Raw genomic sequence first — 25,190 nt, 5'->3', positions numbered from 1 at the left:
CTAGAGACTGCTCACCAGTGAGGAAACTAAGACTTGGAGAGAAGATGATTTGACAAAAGCTCACACCAGGTGGTGGCAGAAAAAGAAAAGAGAAGAACTCAGTTCCTTCTGCCTCGCTGTTGGAAGAGTTTTCGTTTTAGTTGTTGCACTATTCTAGTAAGCACAAATTTGGCGCCTCCTCTGCTGTGGGCTGTTATCAAAATGAAGAAGAGAGGGCCAAGCCCTCAGACGCACATCTCCCGAGGGAGCAACCACCACAGGCAGGAAGGAAGGCACAGAGGTCTCTGGAAGCTTGAGGAGGCTGTGCCCTGCCTGTCAGATGACATGTCTGGGTCCCTCTCCACAAGGCCCATGTCCCGCCAGCACCTGCCCTCCAAGTGTGCTTCCTTCTTGCCTGGGGAGGTGCTTTTCTCTGCCTGTGCATCCCCATCTGCACAGTGTACGAGCTTGGTCCTCTGACAATACCCACTAGTTCCTGCTGTCACAACAGTTCTCTGGCAAGCCTCCAACAAACATTCTCAGAAATGAGATTTATACAAAAGGCAGTGAAACAGGATGCTAAATGGAGGGGGTATCATAGGAGAGGCAGGGGAGAATAAACTGGGCTCCTCCTTCACAGAAGCTGGTCTTGGAGGGAGCCAATTCATTCCTGCAGGGAGCCAATTCATTCCAGTCATCCTTAAAGTCATCCAGTTACAATGTGTAGTTGGTCAAATTTTAGCGCCCATTTTCTAGCCTGGGACACCATGTTTTAGCAATTATCATGCTTAAATGTCTCATGGAATTCACACATGGGGACTGTGGGGATGAGAAATACTGCTCCACTTTATTTTTTCCCTTGAAATACTATTTAAGTTGTAAATTGAGAACTTCCGTCCTTGACAACAGCTATTAAGCTGACTCCACTGCGTCATTGGCCTTTTGCTATTTGAGTAACTTTGGGCGCCTGGCACTGGATCCAACCTGTCCCACTGACAGTTTAGGCTGCTATAAGCGTTTGGTACCCTGGGTTCCTGGGTTTAAGCTGGGTGTTGAGCCTCTAAGAAGACACTATGGTGCCTCTGGGCATAAAGTGTCACAAAGATGTGGAGGAGACTGGCCGTGTGTCCTGTGCCCACTGCACCAGGCACTGTCTGTTCCCTTCTGGCTTTTATCTCAGTTAGCCATCACCACCCAGTAAATAGTCCTTCTTTGCAAAGAGAAGACTGAGACTCTGAGAAATCACTTCAAGAGACATTAAGTAGCTGAAAAAGCAAAAAGTAAGAACAAAGGGAAGCGAGAAAGAGGTATGGTCTGTGTCGGAGCTCCATGGGAGGAGGAAAGGCATAACTCAGACAGGAGGGGTCTGGTGCTGGGGAAGGCAGACTGAGGCAGCCCTCCGTCACAGCAGGACGGGCCACAGGGTGGTCTGTAAACTCAAGCCTTGGGAGTGTTTACTTTCTGGAAAGTGTGTTTCTCTCTCTTGGATTCTGGCTCTGTTTGGCAGCCCTGGTCCCAGCATCCTTCATAAGTCCCCTTGGAGGCTGGCATTTTCTCTGGGCACTTTCACCAGCAGGAGCCACAAGATTCTGTCCTTCCTCACTCAACCTCTATCCTTGTTTTCCCATCAACATGTGGAGGGAGCACCTGGCCAGTGTGGCTCAATGGTTGAGCATCGACCTATGAACCAGGAGGTCACTGTTTGATCCCCAGTGAGGGGTGTGCAGGAGGCAGCCAATCAATGATTCTCTCTCAACATTGATGTTTCTATCTATCTCTCCTTCTCTGAAATCAATAAAAATATGTATTTTTAAAAAATTTAGATACTCCAAAATGGTAATCCTACCCTATTTCATACCAGTCTATTATGATACACAATATAAATTGTTTACTGAAAAATAGATCTATCAAATGATTCTTCACCCAAGGCAAAATATTCCTAAAAGCAATTTAAGAATTTCAAAATTAAATTGTGCATACCAGAGAGATTTCATTGTTTATCTTGCACAGTTCTCTTGATTTTATAAGAAGAAATTTCAGTGTCTTTATGTTTGCCAGATTTGTATTCAAAAATTGCAATTTTATAAAAGCTTCAGAAGCTAAAATTTTGGGATATTCATTGAAAAAAAAAGTACACTAATGATTTTCAACTAATTTTAAACAAGATGCATCTAAAATTTAGAGTACTCAGTTACAAAAAGTTCAGCACTATTACTTAGGTCAATTTATAAGAACATTTGTCAAAGGTTCAAACACTTGTAAAATCCTATTAAAATATGCTTTTGTATTTATCATTAAAAAATTTAGTTTAGTTACTCTACAAAAATTTTTGTAAATTTCAACAACTATAGCTTCTAAATTAACTGTTAAAATATCACAGCTTGTTTAGACTGTGGCAAATTGTATGTGTCACAACCTCTTCCAAGTACATTTCTATTTCATAAGTTTCTTAATTTAGTAAGGACATTATTTTTACCATATTGTATTCATATTAGTATCAAAACAAAACAATTTATCTTCACTATTGAAGTCTAAAATTAGTTTATGATAACATTCAAAACAATGTCAGTTGTTTCACCTTCCAAATACTTGAATCCATGAATTGGAATAAGAAAGAATTGAACCATTATTGTAATGAACTGATCTCCTATTTAAAAAAAACCAATGACACTGATATAAAATTAGAAATCATTTATCTATTTGCCAATTCTTCTGCTAACTGAGCCAATGTATTAATAGCTATCACTTGAACTTTGTTTGTGTACAAGAAAAATTGGAACTGAAAAAGAGTGAAGTTAATTAAGACCAGTCATTTAATCTAAATAAAAAGTCATGCTTCACAGAATGGTGGGCAAGCACACCATCTGCCCTGCATATAGTAAATCAACATCTTTGGGCCCAGTCTTAAAGTAACTACTAACTTTTGGGGGTAGGTGTTTCTGCTTCTTCAACAAATTTGTGTCTTCTGGTTTACACATATTCAGTTTTAACACTTGGCCCCATACAAGGTAAATGTCTAAAAATCCCTTTGTTTGGGTTATACATTCATCATTAACGTTCATGAAAAGTAGAAATCTAGTCCTTAATTTTTTATTAAACCTATAATTATTGCCAACAAAAGATTTTTAACTCAGAAAGCTCTATCAATCAATCAATTAATAAATAAAGTAAATACTATACAATAAAAGGTAAAATCACTGTAGCAAGGATACCCAAATTATTCTATACTCTGTAGAATGGGATTGCTCAACCTCCATCCTGCTCATGTTAGTAATCATTTACAAGGCTGCATGCAGACAGAGGACACCGCATGAATAACTGATAATCAAGTGGCCAACATAGTCAGCATCATCCAACAACGGTCCCACCACTACCTGAGTCTGAATATAATTCATTTTTTCATTGACTGTCTGCCCTGTGTACTTGACTGGGAGACATTACCAGGGTCAGGATGAGGATGAAGCAAGTGAGGCACTCACCTGGGGTATAAAATTTAAGAGGGAACGAAAAAAAAATCAGCAATCAAGACAATAATATTTTAATACAAAATTTAAAATAGCAAAATTAGTTCAAAAATCTATGTTGAGCTAAATATCAACATTTTCAATAAAAACAAGATCCAATGCTGCCCTTATACAGCCTTGACAGTGAATGGCCCACTCACATCACCCCAATCCCAGCCCATAGAGCCTCCTTTATGGGGTGAATAAAAGAGATCTGTGAGAGAAGAAAGACGGCCATTCTCTGAAAACCCCACCCACCCACCCTTCTGTCTTAGGTATCCCTGCTTTAAGTTTTCTGCTTTGAAATTAAAAGTCAATCCTATGGTCATCTGAAACCATGCCTGTCTCTCTAGGGAAGACGGTGGCAAGTAATCGGGGAACCAAGGCCTGAAATGGGAGTTTCAGCCCTGCAAGAAAGAAATCTTGGATATTGCTCACACATACTTCAAAATTGGTCAGAAGAAAAACATTAATTAACTTATTATCAAGGCCACACTGCATAAAAAGAGGAAAAAGTCCCATCTCAGATAATGGCCAACTACACTTTCCTACCTAGCTGACCGGAGAGGGTTATTTAATTCTCCAGTGAGAGTGAGGCAAAAAAGCAGTGCTGACAATGCCCTAAATGCGAACTTCCTCTCATTATTAAGTTGACACTAAAGCCATAAAGTTCAATCAACTCAATTATTTTTCCCCCCTTGTTAGTAATTAAAATCTCAAAGTTACATTCCAAACTCTCTTCTCTGCTTTCGACTGCCACTGGAGCAAATGTGGCCCCATCCGCACTTCCCCAGTCAAATTTCTATAAACCTGAGTCTCTCGTGTGTCACTATACTTTGGGTTTTAGTTCCAAATGTCCAAAGTGGGAATGTCACCAAAGAGTGGAGTTTGACCATGGCGTCATCTTATGGCCCAGGGTATCTGTCTCATGCATATCAGGCTCAGGAATGGTGTCTCCAATGCAAGTATGAACACCCTCTACAGGAAGAAAGCAATGGTATGTGGTGTGCCAAGCTCCTAAGTGGCTGAAGTTAATGCTTGGCAAGAACCTTCAAGATGGGAAGGAAGAGGTGTGTTCCTTCTCTTACTTTCCATCGCTCTATGGACTGGTTGTCATTTCTCCTCTCAGAAAAGTTGCATGCTCTGTCCTCCTGCTTCACCCCAGCTACTCCCACTCCCGGCCCAGCACTGCAGGTTGGGATTTCTATTGGGAATCGCAGCCTCCCCTTGATCAACTGACTGATACTCCTGGTGTTGCTCCTTCCGGGTGGTAACCAGCGCTCACCCACATCTGGCCCATCTCTGCTGGCGGAAACACTCAGGTTTAACACTTGGTTGGGTTTCCCACATCTAAGATTCATTTGATGGCAAATCTCTCACTTGAACTATTTTCAATCATTTCCAGATGGTGTTTAGAATGGCAGCGAGCTTTTCCTTAATAATGGTCACTGTAACAGAATCAGATGTATTTCTTATAACACACCTCAGTTGACTGAAAAGCAGAGGATCATTGGGCCATTGATATAGTTTTCTGTTTTAAAGGCTGAGTCATCAGGGTTTGGGGTGTTTTTTAGGTATAATTTACATTCGGTATAAGTGCAGTGAAGTTTCATAAAGGCATACCATCCAAGTTGACCATGCCCCTACAAAATACAGAACATTCTAATTTCTATCACCATGAGTTAGGTTTGCCTGTTCTAGAACTTCATGTGAGAGAAATCATGAATATATACTATGTTCTTGTCTGGCTTTTTCACTTAGCATAATGTTCTTTGATATTTGTCCTTGTTATGTGTGTGTGTCCGTATGCATTCTTTTTACTGCTAGTGGTATGCCATTGTATGAATATATTGTATTTTTTATCCATTTGCCTGTTGGTGGACATTTGGATTGTTTCCAGATCTTGGAAATTATAAATAAAGCAGCTATGAATGTTCCTGACAGGAGACTCTGTATCCGAACCATCTTTAAACCACACAGACTCTTCAACATGTGTGCGGCAGGGCAGACTGGACAGCAGTCAGCTGCATCCCTCCTTCAGTCCCTTCTAAATTGTTACAGGCTCTTGGTTCCATCTGTCTTTGCATCCATTTCTTATGATCTTACTGACTGCTCCCTTGCTGTCAGCTGGCACTTTTTTAAATGAGTCCACTGGCAATGCAGAAACCAAAAACTTATGCCTTATAGAATTGTGGATAACATTGCAACAAGGGCTTGAGGGGCTCTGCCATTACCAAGAATGCCTTGGTAGTATGTGAATGCTGGATCATCTCTGTGGGCTGCTCCAGGGCCTCTCTGGTTATAGTTTTGTGAGCTTGAGCTTAGTTGAATAGACAAAGTTGCTGCTCAAGAGATCTGGCCAAATAAAGTGCCTAGATTTTGGAGATTAAAGAAATGTCCTGGGAGAAAACCCCAACTGATGGAATGTTATTGATCTCAGGGAGAAAGGCTGTGTGGTCCCTGAGATAGAAGATAATGGGAGGGAAAAGGACAGAGTAGCCTCTTGTTCATAGGAAGAGCCAGATGGTGATACCAGAAAGACTGAATTCTGCACAGTTCCCAACATATTGGCCAATGCAGAGTTTAATCAACTGATACGTATTGAGAATTGACTCAAGGCTTTAATGTCAAGACATGGGAAATTCTGACGACTCAGGTCCAGTAAGGTCACTCCTGTAGGATGATCCTGGATGTCTGTATAACAGAAAACACAGAGCAGTAATTATTCTCACACACGTTCAGACTGAAAGGAATAAAATTATAATGTGTGTGTGTGTGTGTGTGTGTGTGTGTGTGTGTGTGTGTGTGTTTCTCCTGCTGCATTTATTTTTATTCCAAATCCATTTACAGAAACCCTGCTATGTGCCAAGAAATTTGTATATTTATTTACTCAATTAAGCTTTTGTTGAGTATTTACTACATTTACTAGGCTCAGGGAGGCCAAGGATACTGATAGGAATAAATCACAGCAACTATAAACCTCAAGGTGTCTGTGGAGGATGAAGAAAGAAGAGGCAGATATGATATGTAAATAAAGTGAAGTGTGGTTAGCACAAGGTTAGAGACCTTCACAGCAGTAAAGACAGGGCATCTAACCCAGCCACAGGACTTGATGACTGGGCCAAGCCAAGACAATAAGTAGGAGCCAGCCAGGAGATAGGAGGAAAAACATCCTGGGCTCAGAGACCACTGTACTCAGACAAGAGGCAAGACTCTGGGTTATGGCTGGTGGCTGAGCACCTTACTGACTGCTTGTGGGCTGTGAGATTAACCCCCAGGGAGCTCCAGTTTGAGTCCTCCATGTGTTAGACTATGGATTGGCAAACTAAGACCCAGGGGTCCAAGTCCAGCCCACCACCTGTTTTTTTTAAATAACATTTTATTGGCACACAATCATCCCCAATAGTTGTCTTGTCTACGGCTGCCTTAGCACAACAAAGGCAGAGTTGAGTAGCTATGACAGAAACTGTATGGGCCACACAGCTTAAAATATTCTCTATCTGGCTCTTTACAGAAAAATAAAATTGCCAACCCTTAAGCTAGACTAACTACAGCAGCCATGCTCTCAGCTGTCACCACTCCTGGTCATTTAAACCCAGGAAGATACAGTCCTTTAAAGGGAACTTGTACCAACACAGGAAGAAGTGAGTGGGGGGTAAAGGAGGGTGGGGACTGGAATGGTGGGGAACGGCTGTGGGAAAAGGGCATGGTAGGACAGATTTCCAGGTAGAGGAAAGACGTCCTCTCTCCGGAAGATGTAGGGCTAGTATAGGAGGAAGCTGAGAGGATACTGCGCTTGTCAGAAGACTGGGTTATTTTCCCCCATAAAGTTGTTTCACTCTGCCTTTAAAAAAAAAAACTGTGCAGCCTTATATTTTGCCAGATTTAGGGGACTACATGGAAAGTTCTTTTTATAAAGTATAATCATGTAAGAGGAAGACAGCACGTCAAGTTTTTCAGCTGGGAGGCCAGATACAATTCAAAACAGAGCCAATGGCCCTCCATGGGACTGGAACAACCTGCAGTGGAGAACAGAATCCACACAGCCTCCAGACCCCTGTCTCTGGCTGCCTGATGATTAATGCGTAAACTAGGAAGACGTTTCATTGACTGTCTTCCAGTCCCATGAGCACAATGCAGTCGATAAATATTTATTGAATGCATTTTCCTAGGGCTTCACAGCACTGGCTCAGTGATAACTTATAATCTAATACACGAGAATGGTTCGGCGTGGTTACAAACAAATGCATGAATGTGTAAAGGAATCCAAGCTAGAAATGGGCAGTAGGAAAGAAAAAAAAATATGCTTCCATCTGTGGACAAAGTAGCCAAACAGTCCTAGCTTTGGGGTAAATAAGAATGAAGCATGTCACACAAACCCTAGAAATAAAGATTGCAATAGAGAGAAAAAAGAAAGGGGAAAAAATAAAGAAAGGAAGGAGATTTACAAATGGCTGTGTTTCTGAACAATAAAAATATATACATTTTTTAGAAGGCAATCTTTTTTATTCTTTCTGGCTTTATGTGGGTAATACTTTCATGTGTCACTGAAATGGCTCCTACACTCATGTACCGGCAGAGAGTTAACTGAAATGGGCTCCCAAATTGCCATTTTTGCAATAGAGATAAAATATGGCTCTCTGCCACCATTTGGAGCTACAGTACCAATATACTGATGCAATCCTCCCTAAGCCCCAGTCACATTAGATTCTGAATGGTGTATTGCCAGCTTGGGCAAGGGAAGGGGTATTAGGGTATGTTTATTTAAGACTGAGCATTGCCCTGACTGGTTTGGCTCAGTGGATAGAGTGTTGGCCTGTGGACTGAAGGGTCCCAGGTTCGATTCCCATCAAGGGCATGTATCTTGGTTGCGGGCACATCCCCAGTTAGGGGGTGTGCAGGAGGCAGCTGGTCGATGTTTCTCTCTCATCGGTGTTTCTAACTCTCTATCCCTCTCCCTTCCTCTCTGTAAAAAATCAATAAAATTTATTTTAAAAAATAGACTGAGCATTTATCCTGAGTTAAAAGCAAATTAAAATATTTGAGATACTATTAAAAGCGGGCAATGTAATTAGCACGTTCTCCCCTGGGCATCCTCTTTAATTCCCTGAGAAGGCTGAGAATGCACAGCCCGCAGTGAGAGCAGGAGCCTGGGCGGTGCTGAAAAGGAAAGGCATCCTCATGGGCATGTGTCCGGCTTTGTAGGGGAAGAAAGATCTTGCCTCTGGAAAATGATCCAATAAGCAAGCCTACAAGTTTAACACAAATACTCAGAGGTTCTGGCCATGACCATCCGGGAATTGGAAAGAAGACAAGACAGTGTTTGCACAGGTCCACCTTTGTTGGCTCTGACTTTGAGGTTCCCCCATCCACTCAGCCCCACAGCTGGAGAGGAAATCAATGCTCTATTGCTGTCACATGGCAAGAAAGAGACAGATCCAAGATGGAAATGAAGACTTCTCAGGGTTCTTTTCAGGAAACCATCCCAGGAGTGGGAGGTCTTCAAGCCTACCATATACAGGACCTCCCTTGGAAGTAGCTGTGGCCCCTTGGAGAAACCTAAAGAAGACAGACAATGCTTGAGTCACAACATCATGAGGGTTGTTTTTGCCCTTTTGATGTTCTGTAGATGGAACTTGGGTCACGGGCTCTAAAGCCATCAACTCAACCAGGGAAACTTGCCCAGAACTTTATAAATTACTCCTCACCTCCAATACAATATATTTTTCAAGTCTCTTCCTAATTTCACTCTACCTTGACTTCAAGATCATCTACCTTCTTTCCAAAAGAGACAGAAGGATTCTGGAGTTCCTTTCCTGGAGGTTACCATCACTCCTGATCATCTCTGTAAAAGCTGCCCTGAGGCATCCTCATGCATTGAACACCTTCAGTTGGCATTGCTCTTAGAGACCAGAGAAGGAAAGCGTAAGTCCCTAGCAAGAAAATGTGGGCAAGGTATTCTAAAGTTTAGGATGCTAAAAGGAAGCTCAGGAAGGCCTTCGTAAAAACAAAGACATCAAGCTTCCTGGACACGAAGCGAGATCTAATCACAACATGGAGAAGGGAAGGAGGCTCTGAATGCTCCCTGCCCTCCAAGCCAGATACTCAGGCAGGCTCACCCCAAATTCAGCTACACATGCCTCTTTACTCGCCTCCAATAGTCCACCTGCCATTTCAAGGCTTGATTACCTCTGCGGCTTTCCTAAGGTTCTAAGGAATTTACCAGATTACTGCTGGAGGTTGAACATCCTACTGTCACATTGTGGCTGATTATTTATGTGCCTTTTCTCCCTGGAGAAATTAGAAGCTCAGAGCCCAGAAGGAAACGCTGTGTTCTGCATGTCTCAGGTGCCCAGTGTGAATGTGTGGCATGCATACTGATTGAAATTGCTTTACTTGTAACCCAGTTCTGTCCTTGAGATCCTAGAAGTCCAAAGAGTGTAGAGAACGAATTATGTAGAATTATGTGGAGGCAGCTGACACCTGTGCTGCTGTCTACTCATTTCTTAAGTCTCCATTGACCATTCTGTCCCTGGAAGCCAGAAACACCTGTGTGTCTGAGAATCAAATGCACCATTCTGAGGATTTACCAGATAATATTTAAAGCCCAAAGGCAGTATAAGACCTCATTCCTACTCTGAACAAAAGGCATGCATATTTTAAGGAATGGATCCATACACTTTGCAAGAAAAATACACAAAAGATTATGCCTTTTTAAATGGAGGAGGCAGCATTGATGTGATTATAACTAATATGAAATGTTTCTTATTCCTAAAAGGTACGCTGTCCCTCAGAGGCTGCACACAAATTCAAATGTTTTTTAATTGAGTGCCAGGTCCCAGGTGTGAGAGATGGAGGAAGGCATCATTCACTTGGCTTCCCCCTTCCTCTTCCTGCAAGGAGCTTTAATGGACCCTGTCCTTTCACAGGCTGTAGTGTGTCTGGCTCAGCAGGTGGAGACTTTCTTCCTTCTCCTGAAGCATGGGTTGTTATCACACACTCTCTTCTAGATGTTCAAAGAATTGATGAGGATATCTCCAGGAACTGTTGTGTTGTGTTTTGTATTGTTTTGTTTTGTTTTTGTTTTTTGTTTGTTTGTTTGTTTTGCTTTCTCACACATACATAATCACTTTCCTTCAAATTGTATGGGCTGTGGAGGATTGCTAGCCTTATAAATTGCCACTTGAGGACTTTAAAAACTACTGTTTCTATCACCATTATTCCCTACTCCAAAAAGGATAAAGATAGTCTTTATATTGAATACAGTTATGACCTTGGTTCTTGTTTTCTTCTGATTTGCTGTAAGCCACTGACCTATACTTGGACATTGTGTCCCTAACTTCAGCGTTTCTATGATGAAAACTTGTCTCCTGGAATGTTGCTCGATGGGATCTGAAATAGAAAATCTGCCTTATTTTTCTTATGAGTTTTAGTTATTTTATGTCATAAGAATCATAACGCTTATGGATAGACTATGAAAGAGGTATCAGAAAATAGTTGTAACAGTTGTGGTGATTGGGGGTGAGAGGGGTGGGTGGAGGTGGAAGAGGGGATGGGAGATAAATGGTGATGAAAAAAATACTTAATTTAATTTTAAAAAAGAAAACAGTTATAAAACTCACCTGGAGTCAAGGGTTTTGGGGAAGTTTTCCTTGGGAGGAACAATACATGATCTCATGTAGATTTTGGTGACTAAATTGTAAGTTTGTCCTTTCCTCTCTGTTCCAGGTACATGGCCATCATCCATCCCCTCAAGCCACGGCTGACGGGGACAGCCACCAAGGTGGTCATCTTTGTCATCTGGGTCCTGGCTCTCCTGCTGGCCTTCCCCCAGGGCTACTACGCAACCACGGTGGCCATGCCCAACAGAATGGTGTGCATGATCCAATGGCCAGAAGACCACAACAAGGTTTATGAGAAAGTGTGAGTAGAGATGACTCCCTGGTGCCTCTTCGCCCTTTCTTGTTCCTTCTTTCTTTTCCCCGTTCTTTTATCGGTTAGGATTTAATGTGGATCTGTAAGCACTCTTCAGTACCACTCTGGTATTGGGTCGATGTGTCCATCGGTATGAGGGGACTACTATTCTGGACTTTGAAAGAAAATCAAAATAAAAGACCTGGATACTGTTCTGGCAGACCCTTTGGGTGCCCTTCATATTCTTCCTGCCTTTTATCAGTGACTCTGCCCTGCAGTGCCTGCATTTCTTTGCCTGGGAACTTCTCCTAAGCCACAGAATGCCATCTGCCCTCTTTGCACAGTGTGAGGCAAACAGTGGGATTTAATCGACCCAGCAGTGGGAGGGTGGGGGGAGGGAGGGATCAATGCTCAGCCAAGAAGGGACATTGAAAATTATTCTTTCAAACAAAACTACAAGCCTGAGCAGGGTCTTGATGGGAGAAAGAACATAGCTTTCCAAGCCGTACAGGACCCAGGAGCACATTCAATCCAGAAGGTTCCCTCAAACATGGGGGGAACCCTCTGAATTAAAGTTTATTATATGAGCTGCTTCAAAAATTGCCATCTACTTCATGGAATGCAGTTTGATTTTTTTTAATCTTTATGGTTAAAAGTATTACATATGTTCCCCTTTATCCCCCATTGACTTCTTCTAGCCCGCCACCGTCCCCCACCCCAGGCCTTCACCTCAATATTACCTGTGTCCATGGGTTATGCATATATACATACAAGTTCTCTGGTTAATCTCCTCCCACCCATCCTCCCTCCCCTGCCTTCCCTCTGCGGTTCGACAGTCTGTTCTATGCTTCTATATCACAGTTCAGCTCTTAGTCGTCACAATTTTTTCAAAGTCACATCACCTTTCTACAAGTTTGGTTTCAAATACGCACAGTTCTTTTAGCTTCCAACAAATTCACAGTTGAACTTGGAAATAAAAGTTTACTTTCCCACAGATCTCTGGGGGGCTTGTCCAAGAAATTAGTGTTTTGCTTTTGAACATTTTGCTGCGGTATGCTTATTAATGAGTAGAAAGCCCCCTTGAGACTCAACTCAGCGTGCTGGGCTGTCCTTTTCGTTGCTCGGAGAGTGTAGGGTTGCTGCTGCTGCTGCTGCGTGTGTGGGTAGGTTTGCTATCATTGTTTATATCATGAATTTTATCCTAAAACATAAGTCCGGAGTAGGGCATGGGATTTTACCTTTTTGAGATGAATAAAATGTTTATGAATGCAGCAGTAAGTTGAAAGAATCCGTATTTGCCATTCATGTATGGGCTGTGATGCAAACGTAAGTCAAGAACGTAGGAAGCTTCAGGTAAACCTACTTTCTGTATGTCAGTACCCTTCAAAATCATCATGTTATAATTTTAAGGAATTTAAATTTTTCCAGCTCTAAACTAAGTACTTGGTTATATTCTCTTCTGTTAGAAATGATTGCCATCCCCATGGTACATGTCAATCCTGAATTTGCAACCAGAAGGAAACTTTGTGTTAAGGCAGGATAATAATGAGTATAAGTAGTTAGATGGGGGATCAACTTTCAGCCATTTCACTCTCTAGTTGAGTCATAATGGTTATTTAAGCCTCTAAGCCTAATAGAGGTACTGAGAGAGACAAATAAGATACGTGCTTTGCCCAGCACCATGCACCTGGTAAGAGTTTGGTGAATGTTAACTACTGTGGTTGGCATTATACATTGACCTGGGTGCATGGGAAGATGACTGGCAGCAGACAGGGTGGTGGGCAGATGCTTAAGCCCAAATCATCGGATTAATAATTTGGGACAGCTAATTATATAAAGAGGTATTTTCTAAAAAAATCATAAGTTGCTGCATTTGCCCTCTCTGGCTGCATGGTGAACCTCTAACCCTGATTATTCATCATTTAGACTGTTTATTAATACATGGATTAAATTAAGCACTATTAAAAGAAGGCAATCCAATAAAAGAACAGGCAAAAGTTTTGAACATCTGCTTCGCAGAAGGAAATATCCAAATGACCCATTAACATATGGGGAGGCCCACAACTTCATTCATCACCGGTGACATGCAAATTAAAACCATGAGATCTTACTGCACACCTACTAGACTAGCAAATGTTAAGAAGCCTGACTAAACTAAGCATTTAGAACTTTTGGTAACGATGAGGGACAATGAGAACCTTTGTAGACTGTTAAGAGAAGTATACATTGATAAAACCAGATTGGAAAACGTTTTGTAGTATCTAGAAAGAAAAAAAAAAGAAGAAGCTATTTATACCCTAAGACCTCCCAATTTCACTCAGGGTAATAACCTTAGAAAAACTCATGGGTGTATGCACCCAAATACACCTAGTATATTGTCCATATTATCAGCATTGTTCTTAATGCCCCAGCCTGGAAATAGTCCAAATATCCATCATCAGTAGGGTAGATTAAAAAAATTTGTGGTACAAGCATGTAACGGAAATTATATAGTTAATAGAATGAATAAAATATAACTCCATGCAACGTGGATGACTCTTATAGACAAAGTTTTAAGACAGGCAAAATGAAAGCGTATCTTTAAGAGTGCATAAGTAGGTTGTAAAACTATAAATGCAAGCAAAGAAGTCGTCGCTATGAAAGTGAGGACCGTGATTTTCTCTCGGGGGAGGGATAGGGTGAGATCAAGAAGGGACACTGAGAAGTTCTTCTGAAGGGACGGCATATTTCCTGAGCTCAGTGGTAGTCGCATGAGTGTTTGCTTAAAGGTTACTTATTATACCAGGTAATTGGATGTATGCCCTTTTTCTGAAATGTATGTTACATGTTTTTTACACTTATAATTAAATGCTATTTAAAGAATTTTGCTTTTACAAGCTGTCAGGAAACTGCTTTCATTGGGATAACCCCAACAGTTTCTCCATAAGAAATGATCTTCTGTGGGCCTTGCCTGGAATGACATTATTCATAAGTACTTACCTCTGATAAGACAGCGTGGACAGGCCCCAGCCATTCTCATGTTTACTTGACCTCTGCATTTTGCCTTGCTGACTCCTATGCTCCAGCCCGCCTGGAACTTTCCCAACTGTCCCAAGGGGGTACAGGACAAATGCTTTTCCTGGGAGGGATGTGACAAATGTTAACCAGAGAATAAGGCCCAGACAGTCTCTACAGCCCTCACCCCTTGCTTCTATATTCATAAGCATGTACCTCTGGGCTACAAAATGCTACAGATAAACTTGGTTTGTATTCTTGCAAAATCATTTAAAACATTATATTATACTTAAAACTATGCATTATGGAGTGCAGTGAAAATTCCTATAATTTCTTTAATCACCCATATTCCCATTATTTATGAAAGGCTCTAACATGTTGATGAATATCCTTCCAGTATTTTATTCCATCTCCATGGAAATATTATTCTTAGTTTCTTTTGATATGTTATATAATCTATATTAGTATTATAGAACACAAAACATAGCATATTACACAAAACATAGTGTATTATGTACATTTTTCTGGATCCTGTTTTTTATTTAATTTAATACATCTTAGAGATCTTTCCATATCAGTTCATAAAGAGTTTCTCTATTCTTTATTTCAGCTACACAGTGCTCCACTTTATAAATATACAATATTATTTAACCAGTCACTTTGGGTGGACTTTGGTTTGTCTCCAGCCTTTTGCTATTACACAGTGTTGCCATGAATAATCTTTACATATGTCATGCAAGGCTATCTGAAGCATAATACCCCCAACAATGGAATTCCTGAATCAAAGATATATGCCATTTTAACTTTAATATTTTCCCTCTATATGGGATTGTACTAATTCACATTTTCACCAGCAATGTGTGAGAGCCCCTATTTCTCCACAGCCTCACCAACAGAGTATATAATCAAGCTTTTAGATTTTGGCCCATTATAGTTAAAATTTGCATTTCTCTTATTAAGAATGGGGTTGAACATCTTTTCATAATTTAAAAGTCATTTGTATATATGTCTTATAATCTATTTGTTTATTTACCATATCATCATCAATTTCCTGGGGCATCAAATATGTTTCTACAACTTGTGAATATAGTATATATTCACATAGATGTGTATGTGTATTTGGCTAATAATCTTGTTAACTAATCCTCTCCTTGGAAAGTTGACTATTCAGTGGTTTCTCTTAGTTGACTAGTAAGATAAAGCATCACGCTTCACAGTGGGATCCTTCTAGCTACATCCATAGATACCTGAGGGGACTGGTCCAGTGTCCTCCACCATCCCCTGGTTATTTTTGCAGTCCACAGTTAGAAAATTATGCTAATGTTACAGCTCATGACAGTGAACTTGTTATTAGTGCCGTGTTGTCATATTTCGTAATTGGTTCCAGCAATAATTAGCAACCAGGCAGCTTAGCCGTGGCTGCTCTTACGAAACTGTGACACAGCTCAGGAAGTCTTATAAATGTGCAGTTGATTGACTGATGAGGAAGAAAGATTTCATGGGTAACCAAGAGTAACTCTTCCTTGTGGAGAAAAAGCACAGTAAAAGAAAGATGAAAGTATAGAGAAGAAACATTTGGCCTTGCAAAATGCGGCAACCCCCTGTTCTATTAAAACTAGGAGGAGTGTTTCCCTGTCTTGGCTGTTGTAAATAATGCTGCAATGAACATAGGGGTGCATATAGTCTTTCGAATTAATGTTTCAGGTTTCTTCAGATATATTCCCAGAAGTGGAATTGCTGAGTTATAAAGCAATTCCATTTTTAATTTTTTGAGGAACCTACACACTGTTTTTCATGGTGGCTGCACCAATTTGCATTCCCAAACAACCCAAGTGCCCATCAATAGATGACTAGATAAAAAAGCTGTGGTACGTATACACAATAGAATACTACCTAGGCATAAAGAGAAAAGAATGAAATCTTGCCTTTTGTGACAGCATGGATGTAACTAGGGGGGATTATGCTAAAAGAAATAGCTCAGATAAAGAAAGACAAATACCATATGATTTCACTTATATGTAGACTCTAGAGAACAAAATAAACAAGCGAAATAGAAACAGACTCATAGATAGAGAACAGACTGACAGTTGTTGATGATGGGACCTAACATACAAAAGACAACAAGGCCCTAATAGTGGCAATGGCATATTTTTATAGGTTTGGGGTATAACTGGTTCTTATAGAGCATTATATTAGAGTTAATACATCCACATTCAAACGTGTTGGGGGTGCTGAGTGAAAAAGGTGAAAGGTTTAAGAAATACAAATTGGCAGTTACAGAACAGTCACAGAGATGTAGATTTCAGAATAGGGAATGTAGTCAATAATCCTATATAATAATAGGGTAATATGCAAATTGACCCTAACAGCAGAATGACTGGTCACTATGATGTGCATTGACCACCAGGGGGCAGACACTCAACACAGGAGCTGCCCCCTGGTGGTCAGTGCACTCCCACAGGGGAAGCTCTGCTCAGCCACAAGCTGGGCTGATGGCTGCCAGTGCAGCAGCTGTGGTGGGAGCCTCTCCCACCTCCTCCACAGTGCTAAGGATGTCCAACTGCGACTTAGGCCTGATACCCGTAGGGAGTGGACCTAAGCCGTCAGGCAGACATACCCTGAGGTCTCCCGGGCTGCCAGCTTAGGCCTGATCTCCCAGGGAGTGGGCCTAAGCTGGCAGGTGGACATCCCCCAAGGGCTCCCGGACTGCAAGAGGGCACAGACTGGGCTGAGGGATCTCCTCCTGAGTGCACAAATTTTTGTGCACCAGGCCTCTAGTATTGTAATAACTGTGGATGAAACTAGGTGGGTGCTTGAAACATCAGGGGACCACTCTATAAAGCACATATTTTTCTAACCACTATGCTGTACATATGAAACAAATATAGAATAATATTGAATGTAAACTGTCGTTGAAGAATTTTAGGAGTGTGTAGTAGCTTTCAAAATTATTCCTAGTCAAGCCCACTCTTGAGGATGCTACACAGGCTCTCCGGCTGCAGTGATCCCGGAAAGCAGGGCAACCCCCTGAGGACAAGAAAGATGAATGAACCAACATTTTTTTTTTATCAGAGGGCCCACCACCAAGGCCAAGAAAAAGTCTGTAATGAGAGTGAAAAATGAGAAAGGCATCCAAAAGAATAAGACTTAAACAGCCTGAGGAATTTCAGCTTCCCTGATTCATTTATTAATATTGGTCATATGTCTTTCGAATTAATGTTTCAGGTTTCTTCAGATATATTCCCAGAAGTGGAACTTTCTGTTAATTAAGCTTCTGTGTGCATAACATTGTGGTGGGTTTTAGCATGAAGTAAGACGTGTCTGTTCTGAATTGCAAATATTACCAATATACTGGGAAGGGGTTTATGTCAGAGAACAGGATCATACACAGCTCTACTTGGAAGCTGTGTGGACGTGGACATGAATGTGGATGTATTAACTCTAATATAATGCTCTATAAGCACCAGTTATACCCGAAAACTATAAAAACATGTCATTGTCAATGTTAGGGCATTTTTGTCTTTCATATGTTAGGATCCACCATCAGAAATTAGCTGAAATATTTCATTTATACACAGTCTTTGCTTTTATTAATACGAATGAAAATTGAAAATCAGCTAACTGACAGAGAGTAAGAGGGAAAGGGGAAATGTTAAAAAATGTACCCTTAGTGTTACTTCTCAAATTTTCCATGTTCTTGATTATTTCACAAATGAAAAAAAAGAAGCATGGATTCTTTGCCAAGCTGCTCCAGGCCTTGGCCAAGGGGGTGTCAGCATATTTGTGTTACCGGGATTGATTATGCTAGCTATTGTAATTAATCTCCCCTGACACCCACTGCTTTTATAGGTATAGCTCAAGGCCCCCTAGTATTGACATTACTGTTGGTGAAAAAACAATTAAACCAAGAGTAAAAAGTGCTGTTGACACTTCAGGGAAAGATGATGGCATAAAACAAGCCCTTAACCCAACTCCCCAAAAGAGAGAGAAAAAAGTAAAAATAGGAGGAGGAGCCAGAGGGGAGGAGAGGAGGAAGAGGAAAAAGCAAAGAAAGGAAAGCCTATATTAATGCAGGAACTAGGAAGGTTGCCATACAATTGCCAGAAATTTCACTCCATTTATAGTAGATATTGTATAGATAGAGCTGAAGAGAGGCAGCCACCAACCGCTGTCAAGAGCAATACTTACTTGAAAGCCCTAATTAGGAGGTGAAAGTATAAGCCTGAGAAAGATGGGAACACCCAACTAGGGATTCCTTTGGGCTATGATCAACTTCCAGAGGCAACTGCCTTTAGACTTAAAGAGAAAGCACAACCGAGCCAATAGCGTAATAGTAAGATCGAATGGATGATTCTCCACAAAACTGTAAATAACTCATTTATGCAATTGGAGGGGGAGAAATGCAAATACTGCTCACGGATTGCATTTATTAAAGGCACTGGGGTCAAAATTTGTTCAGAGAAATTCTTTCAAATACCCTATCAGTTCTTCAAGTGTTCAGAACCATATGGAGGACTCAGTAATTTATTAGACACATTAGGCATGACCTAAATGTAAAAAGCTGACAAAGAGAGCTCCAAAAGCACATTTGCAAGCCAGTTAATTCCATTTACAAATAGAGATGCAAACATCGTAATTAAAAGATACAGCAAAAATATTCAAAATTGTACTAAAATAGCAAGGCTTTGTTTTTGAGCATGACTTTTTCTGGCTAATAAGGTTAGTAAGTTATCAGGATATCTGTTATTACATTTCATCAAATTAATTGGTCAAAGGGAAACATTACATATTCATCTCAATAAATGTCCAAAATAAATTTGTTAAAATGTCATATCTACTAAAGAAAAAAATATAGCTTATATCAGCAGTAATCCTTAAGAACATCAAATGAATAATGGATCTCCTTGACAACAGAAACAAAATAAAAGCAGAATAATTAAGAAATTGTCAGGAATTACATGAAGAAAATGAAAAGTATTATGCTATTTTAGACATTATTGAATGGCATAAGAGAATATTTGAGAAATATATTTCACATGATTAAAAACCTGGAAAATATCTGAGGGTATAAAGCAGTCTCCCTTCTATCTTTACGTAATTCTATGAAGCTATCAGTTTTTCTCAAACTGTTCCCACAAATATGTTTAGGTGGTTGATGAAGAAAATCATTGGAAAGAACAAGTGGATAAAAATAGCTCAAGAAAAGATTGAACAAGAAGGATTAATTTTGCTATTAGCAAAATAATGAAAAAGGATGGTAAGAAGTGACTTGCTCTTCCAGACATTAAAATACTCAGGACTGGGGGTTGAATTGGTCAATAAAAAACAGAATAGAACGCGCACACACACACAAGACTATAATATTTTGTATTTAGTATATGCTACAGATAACATGTCAAATCTATAATCTATAAAGATTATTTCATAATTTTTTCAGAAACCTGATAACCCAAAATTCTGTAGGATTCTTTACTCAATTAACTTTATTTATTTGGGGGGAGGGGTGTTAATCTTAACCCAAGGATATTTTTCCATTGACTTTTAGAGTGGGTGGAAGGGAGGGGGAGAGACAGAGAGAAACATCGATGTGTCACATCAATTGGTTGCCTCCTGCACACAGCCAGACCAGGGCTGGGAAACCTGTGACCAAGGTATGTGCCCTTGACCGGAATCGAACCCAGGAACCCGGGACTCTTCAGTTTCTAGGCCGATGCTCTATCACTGAGCCAAACTGGCTAGGACTCAAATAACTTTATAAATCACTGCATAAACAACCACTACCCTAACTGGAAGAGTCACAATATATATTAGTATATTGAAGCCTTTGAGATGCTTTCCATTATAAAAAAAAGATAGATATTTTTTACTTGCTTTTATAGGTAATATATTCACATGGTACACAAATCAGGACATATAAAAAGGTAATCAGAAAAAGATTTCTCCCTCTGACCACTGTTGTTTCTTTATGCTTATCTTTAGAAGTTTAAATATATAATCTATTGTCTCCTTTCTTAACACAAAATATATAATACATCTTATTCTAGCTTTCTTCCATTAACAATTTGTTGCAGATATCCTTCCCTATCAGTATATAGTCAGTATTCTCATTTGTTGTTTTTCTTTACAGCTATATAGCATTCCTTTGTATGGGAAAAATAATTTATTGCATTGGCCTGACATTACTGTTTAGTCAGACTGCTCCTAGTATTTAGCTTTTCAAATTATATAGCAATGAATATGTTCCATCCACACTGATAAGTTTTGCAGTAAAGAAATCTGACGTTTTTTCTTAAACCTTGTGTTTCCCCAGCTTACTTGGTCATAGAATCCGTCTTTTAATTAACCCTTGTTAAGATCCCACAGAAATATTGTAATAAAACATATTGTGGGGAACTCTGGGATAATCATGAAGCTGTATTCCTTTCCCACAATTAAAACTGGTATAAATTCCAAATAAATTGCAATGAAGTAGAGACTTTCAAAGCATAACACCCAAAGCAAAACCAAAATAAAAGACACTGTTGATTTTGAATACAGACATGGCTATAGATATATTTGTTAAATTCTTTTATCAGGAAACTCCATGAGGAAATTCTGCAAATGACAAATTGAGAAAAAATGCAATGTATGAGACAAATCATTAACTCAATTAACATAGAGGCGCTCTAACTAATCTATAATATTAAAAGCATAATATGCTAACTAGATCGGACATCATTCCAGACGACCTTCCGGACAAAGCTCCGGTCCCCGGTGCCTGCCAGCGGACAGAGGGATGCCTAGGTCCCGGCTGCCGGAGGGAAGCCTGGGTCCCAGGTGCCAGAGGGAAGCTGGTGCCAGCAGCCCGGGGAAGGAAGGCCTACTCTTGCACGAATTTCGTGTGTTGGGCCTCTAGTCAATAAGAATAAGGGAAGGATAAAAAAACTAACAGCTCTTAAAAGAATATGAAAAACTGTATTCAACAGTGGATACAATTTTCTCTTTACCTGACTGGCCCAGGTTAAGCTTAATAAATATGCTATTAATAAGGTTATGATGAAGGTGGGCCTGGGTTTTCAGGAGGATAGGTCGACAATATCTATCAAGGTTTTTAATCATACACCTGATTTGTATCAGCAATTATACTCTTAGAAAGTTATAAGAGCTGGAATGTATACTCAAGACATGTCAACATTGTTTATAAGGTTGTAGAATCAAAACCAAATGCCCAGTCATACAAGACTAATAAATCAATGGTGAGTTCTCCACACAAAGAAAAACTATGCAGTTATTAGAAGTAACATTGCACAAGCATGTTAATTAACATGAAACTATATTCGTGATATTCTGATGAGTAAGTAAAATGGGCTTCAAAAGTCTCTCTCTCTCTCTCTCTCTCTCTCTCTCTCTCTCTCTCTCTCTCTCTCTCTCTCTCTCTTTCCCTTCCACTCTCTCTAAAAGTCACTGGACAAAATATCCTCTGATGAGGATTAGCAACAACAACAAAAAAAGATAGTATGTATAGTACAGCACCATATATGTGTTTTGTAAATTGTATGCACGTACTTACAGGTTTGGGGAAAAGCCTGACAAGATATGCAGCAAAGGTTAATGCACAGTGTATTTACTTTGGAAGTGGAATTACAGATCATTTGAAATTTTTTTGCTTATCTGAAATTTAAGTTTTTCAAACTGAATATAAAGTATTACCAGAACTACATTTTAAAATTCAGTAATGTAAGGCACCCTCTTCTAGAATAAAAATACTATCCTTGGGAAAAAATCACTGGAGAAAGAAAAAAAGATGAAGTAAAAATGAACATTTTAGCACCTAAAAAATAGTTTGGCTAATGGTATAGTTATTAGGCCAGAATCGTTTTCTCTATAAATTATTTACCCATTGTTCTGTGGTCTTTCAGCATTTGGTTTTATAAAGAAATCTCAAGCCACCTGACTTTTTCCATTTTAGATAATTTGTGATTACCTTTTTTAAAAATTTTAATTACCTGCCCTCGGTACTCTGTTTCTCTGAGTTAATGCTATGTAAAAAATTGTTTTCCTCAAGTCTGGTCTCCATGCCCCTTGCTGTGTTACTCATCTCTGTCATTTCCTTCATCTTTTTCCTGGTTTCTGGGTGAATTCTCAAGCATTTCTGATGAAATTGGAAGATCAGAGATGATCTACTCTTCACTGCTTCCATCGCATGTTTATGTCTGCGATGCTGTTTTCCTTTGAAAGCAGTGTTTCCTGCCATTTACTTAGGTGCAACAGCCTCTCACATCTTATTTCAGAACCAAGTAAAGAATTACCTCCGGTTTCCACCTGTTTCTTTTTCTTTTAATATATTTTTATTGATTTTTTTTTTACAGAGAGGAAGGGAGAGGGATAGAGAGTTAGAAACATCGATGAGAGAGAAACATCGATCAGCTGCCTCCTGCACACTCCCTACTGGGTATGTGCCAGCAACTAAGGTACATGCCCTTGACCAGAATCGAACCTGGGACCCTTGAGTCCGCAGGCCGACACTCTATCCTCTGAGCCAAACTGGTTAGGGCTCCACCTGTTTCTTGAAGCAAGACATTTCACAAAGAACATTTCCTTCTTCCCAAGATCGGTTCCCATTGTCGGTTCTGCCAAATATCAAAACATTTTCTTTTTGCTCAGCCTTATGAAGTGTAGCCTGGTGTGGGGAGTTAAGATGGACTCAAAGTTGTAGGGGTCCCTCCTCAACTCTTTCAATGGCCGGTGAAAAGAGAAGGAAGTATGGGTGTGCCGTGGTTTCCTCTTCCCAGCTTCCTCCCCACTGAGGGGGGGGGGGGCGGGGGCTGGAGGGGGAGGCAGCCCAGAGATATTCAGAGCTCTGCCTCCTTGTCTAGTGATTAGGGATCATGTCCCCAGCTTCTCAGGCTAATGCAAAGCTGGGCATTGGTCCTTGAGCTGGCAGTTTCTTACCCTGATTCCTACTGTGCACTCCAAAATTGGAAGCCATTTTTTAAAGGAATCGTTTATTGATTTTTATTTTTTTTTAGAGAGAGAGATGAAAGGGGAAGAGAGAAACATTGATGTGAGAGCATAACATCGATCTGCTGCCGCCTACATAGCCCCCTACTGGGGATCGAGCCTGAAACCTGGGCATGGGCCCTGACCTGGAACTGAACCAACAACCTCTCAGTGCACAGGACAACACCCAACCACCTAAGCCACACGGGTCAGGGCTGGAAGCAGTGTTGAGGTCTAGCCTCACCCATCCCCAGCATCACCCTGAAGCCTTCTGCACTGGGACACCTTCTTTACACTTGTTTTCCCAAGGGAAGTGTATCGATGAGCTCCTGCTGAGTAACAAACCACCCCTTTAAAGTAGCAGCTATTGGCCCTGGCTGGTTTGGCTCAGTGGCTAGAGCGTCGGCCTGCGGACTGAAGGGTCCCAGGTTCGATTCCGGTCAAGGGCATGTACCTTGGTTGCGGGCACATCCCCAGTAAGAGGTGTGCAGGAGGCAGCTGATCGATGTTTCTCTCTCATCGATGTTTCTAACTCTCTATCCCTCTCCCTTCCTCTCTGTAAAAAAATCAATAAAATTTATTTTAAAGTAGCAGCTATTCGTTTTGCTCATGATTTTGTAAGTGGTTGGCTAGTCTGCTTTGTGTCAACTCTGTGTTCTCCCTCAGATGTCTTCAGTCATCTATGGATTATCTGGCTGCTGGATAACCTAGGAACCCTTACTCACATACCCGCCACCCGGAAGATTGCCAGCCGGGGTGTTGGGGGGTGACCGAACCATGTGCTCCTCATCATCCAGTGGGAGCGCTCAGGCCTCTTCACTGGTGGCTGGATTCCAAAAGCAGCAAGAGAGGACAAGCCTCACTGCGCTGGTGTGTTTAAAGTCTCTGCTTGCCCCGCATCTGCGAGTGTGCCTCTGCCCACGCTAACCACACGGCAGAAAATGTGTGCCTGCTTGCCTTTCCCTTGCTGGAGAGAGCCTGGCATCGACTTCTCAGTTCCAGTTCCAGAATGATGACGAGGATTTGCCCCATGTGGATCACTCTCTAAGTAGCCCACAGTAGGGCTACCATGCACCAGCCATGTGACTTTGGGAATAGCACTTTATCACTCTTTGGAGCCTCACTCCTTTCATCTGAAAATTGGGGATAATACTAGTACCTACATCCTGAGCTGTTGTGAGAATTAGATGAAATAGTGCATGCCGAACCCTTAGCATAGTGCCTGGTACATAGTAATCATCCAACAAATGCTAACAGCCACTAATTCTTATGTTTTATTTCATTAGTATAACAATATGATAGATCTTGCAGCACTATTGCTGCAAAAACTTGCAAAAAAAAAAGATGCAGCATTTTTGTTTATTGCTTCATCTCTATCATTCTGATTTCTTTCAAAAGCTATTTTTTCTTCTTGAGAATGAAGCTAACCCAAAGAGTAAAACAAAGCTGAAAGACAAAAAAGGCAAAGCTCAGCCATTTTTCTGACTTTCCGGATCCAGCTGTCCTCGAAGCTCCCATTTTGGTCTCTTCTTCATGTTAAACACACACAGACAGACACACACACAGACACACACACACACACACACACACACACACACACACACACACAACTTTTTTGCTTTTTAGAGTTGAGTTTCTGTTACTGGTAACTAAAAGAGACATGATCCCAACTGTTTAAGGACAGGGCAGACACTACAGTCTTATCTTCAGTGCTTCTTTATTTGTCTAAATTGTCTCTTCCAATAGGGATCATTTCCAGGCTGTGTTTGTTCCTATTTCTTTCTGAAATTGTTCCCCAAGCCCTTCAAACTTCAGTTACTT

General features: G+C 40.7%; 1 protein-coding gene across 1 annotated transcript in view; it reads left to right on the top strand.

Moving 5' to 3' along the window:
* TACR1 (tachykinin receptor 1) overlaps window positions 1–25,190 on the top strand; it is a 126,540-nt gene that overhangs the window by 57,587 nt on the left and 43,763 nt on the right. Inside the window, exon 2 of the mRNA XM_079792652.1 lies at window positions 11,211–11,405. Within this exon, the coding sequence (XP_079648778.1) occupies window positions 11,211–11,405 (195 nt within the window). The remainder of the gene's footprint in view (window positions 1–11,210; window positions 11,406–25,190) is intronic.

The sequence above is a fragment of the Cnephaeus nilssonii genome (assembly GCF_951640355.1).
Source record: "Cnephaeus nilssonii genome assembly, chromosome: 15".
NCBI lineage: Eukaryota > Metazoa > Chordata > Mammalia > Chiroptera > Vespertilionidae > Cnephaeus > Cnephaeus nilssonii.
This window is presented reverse-complemented; position numbering and strand designations above follow the sequence as displayed.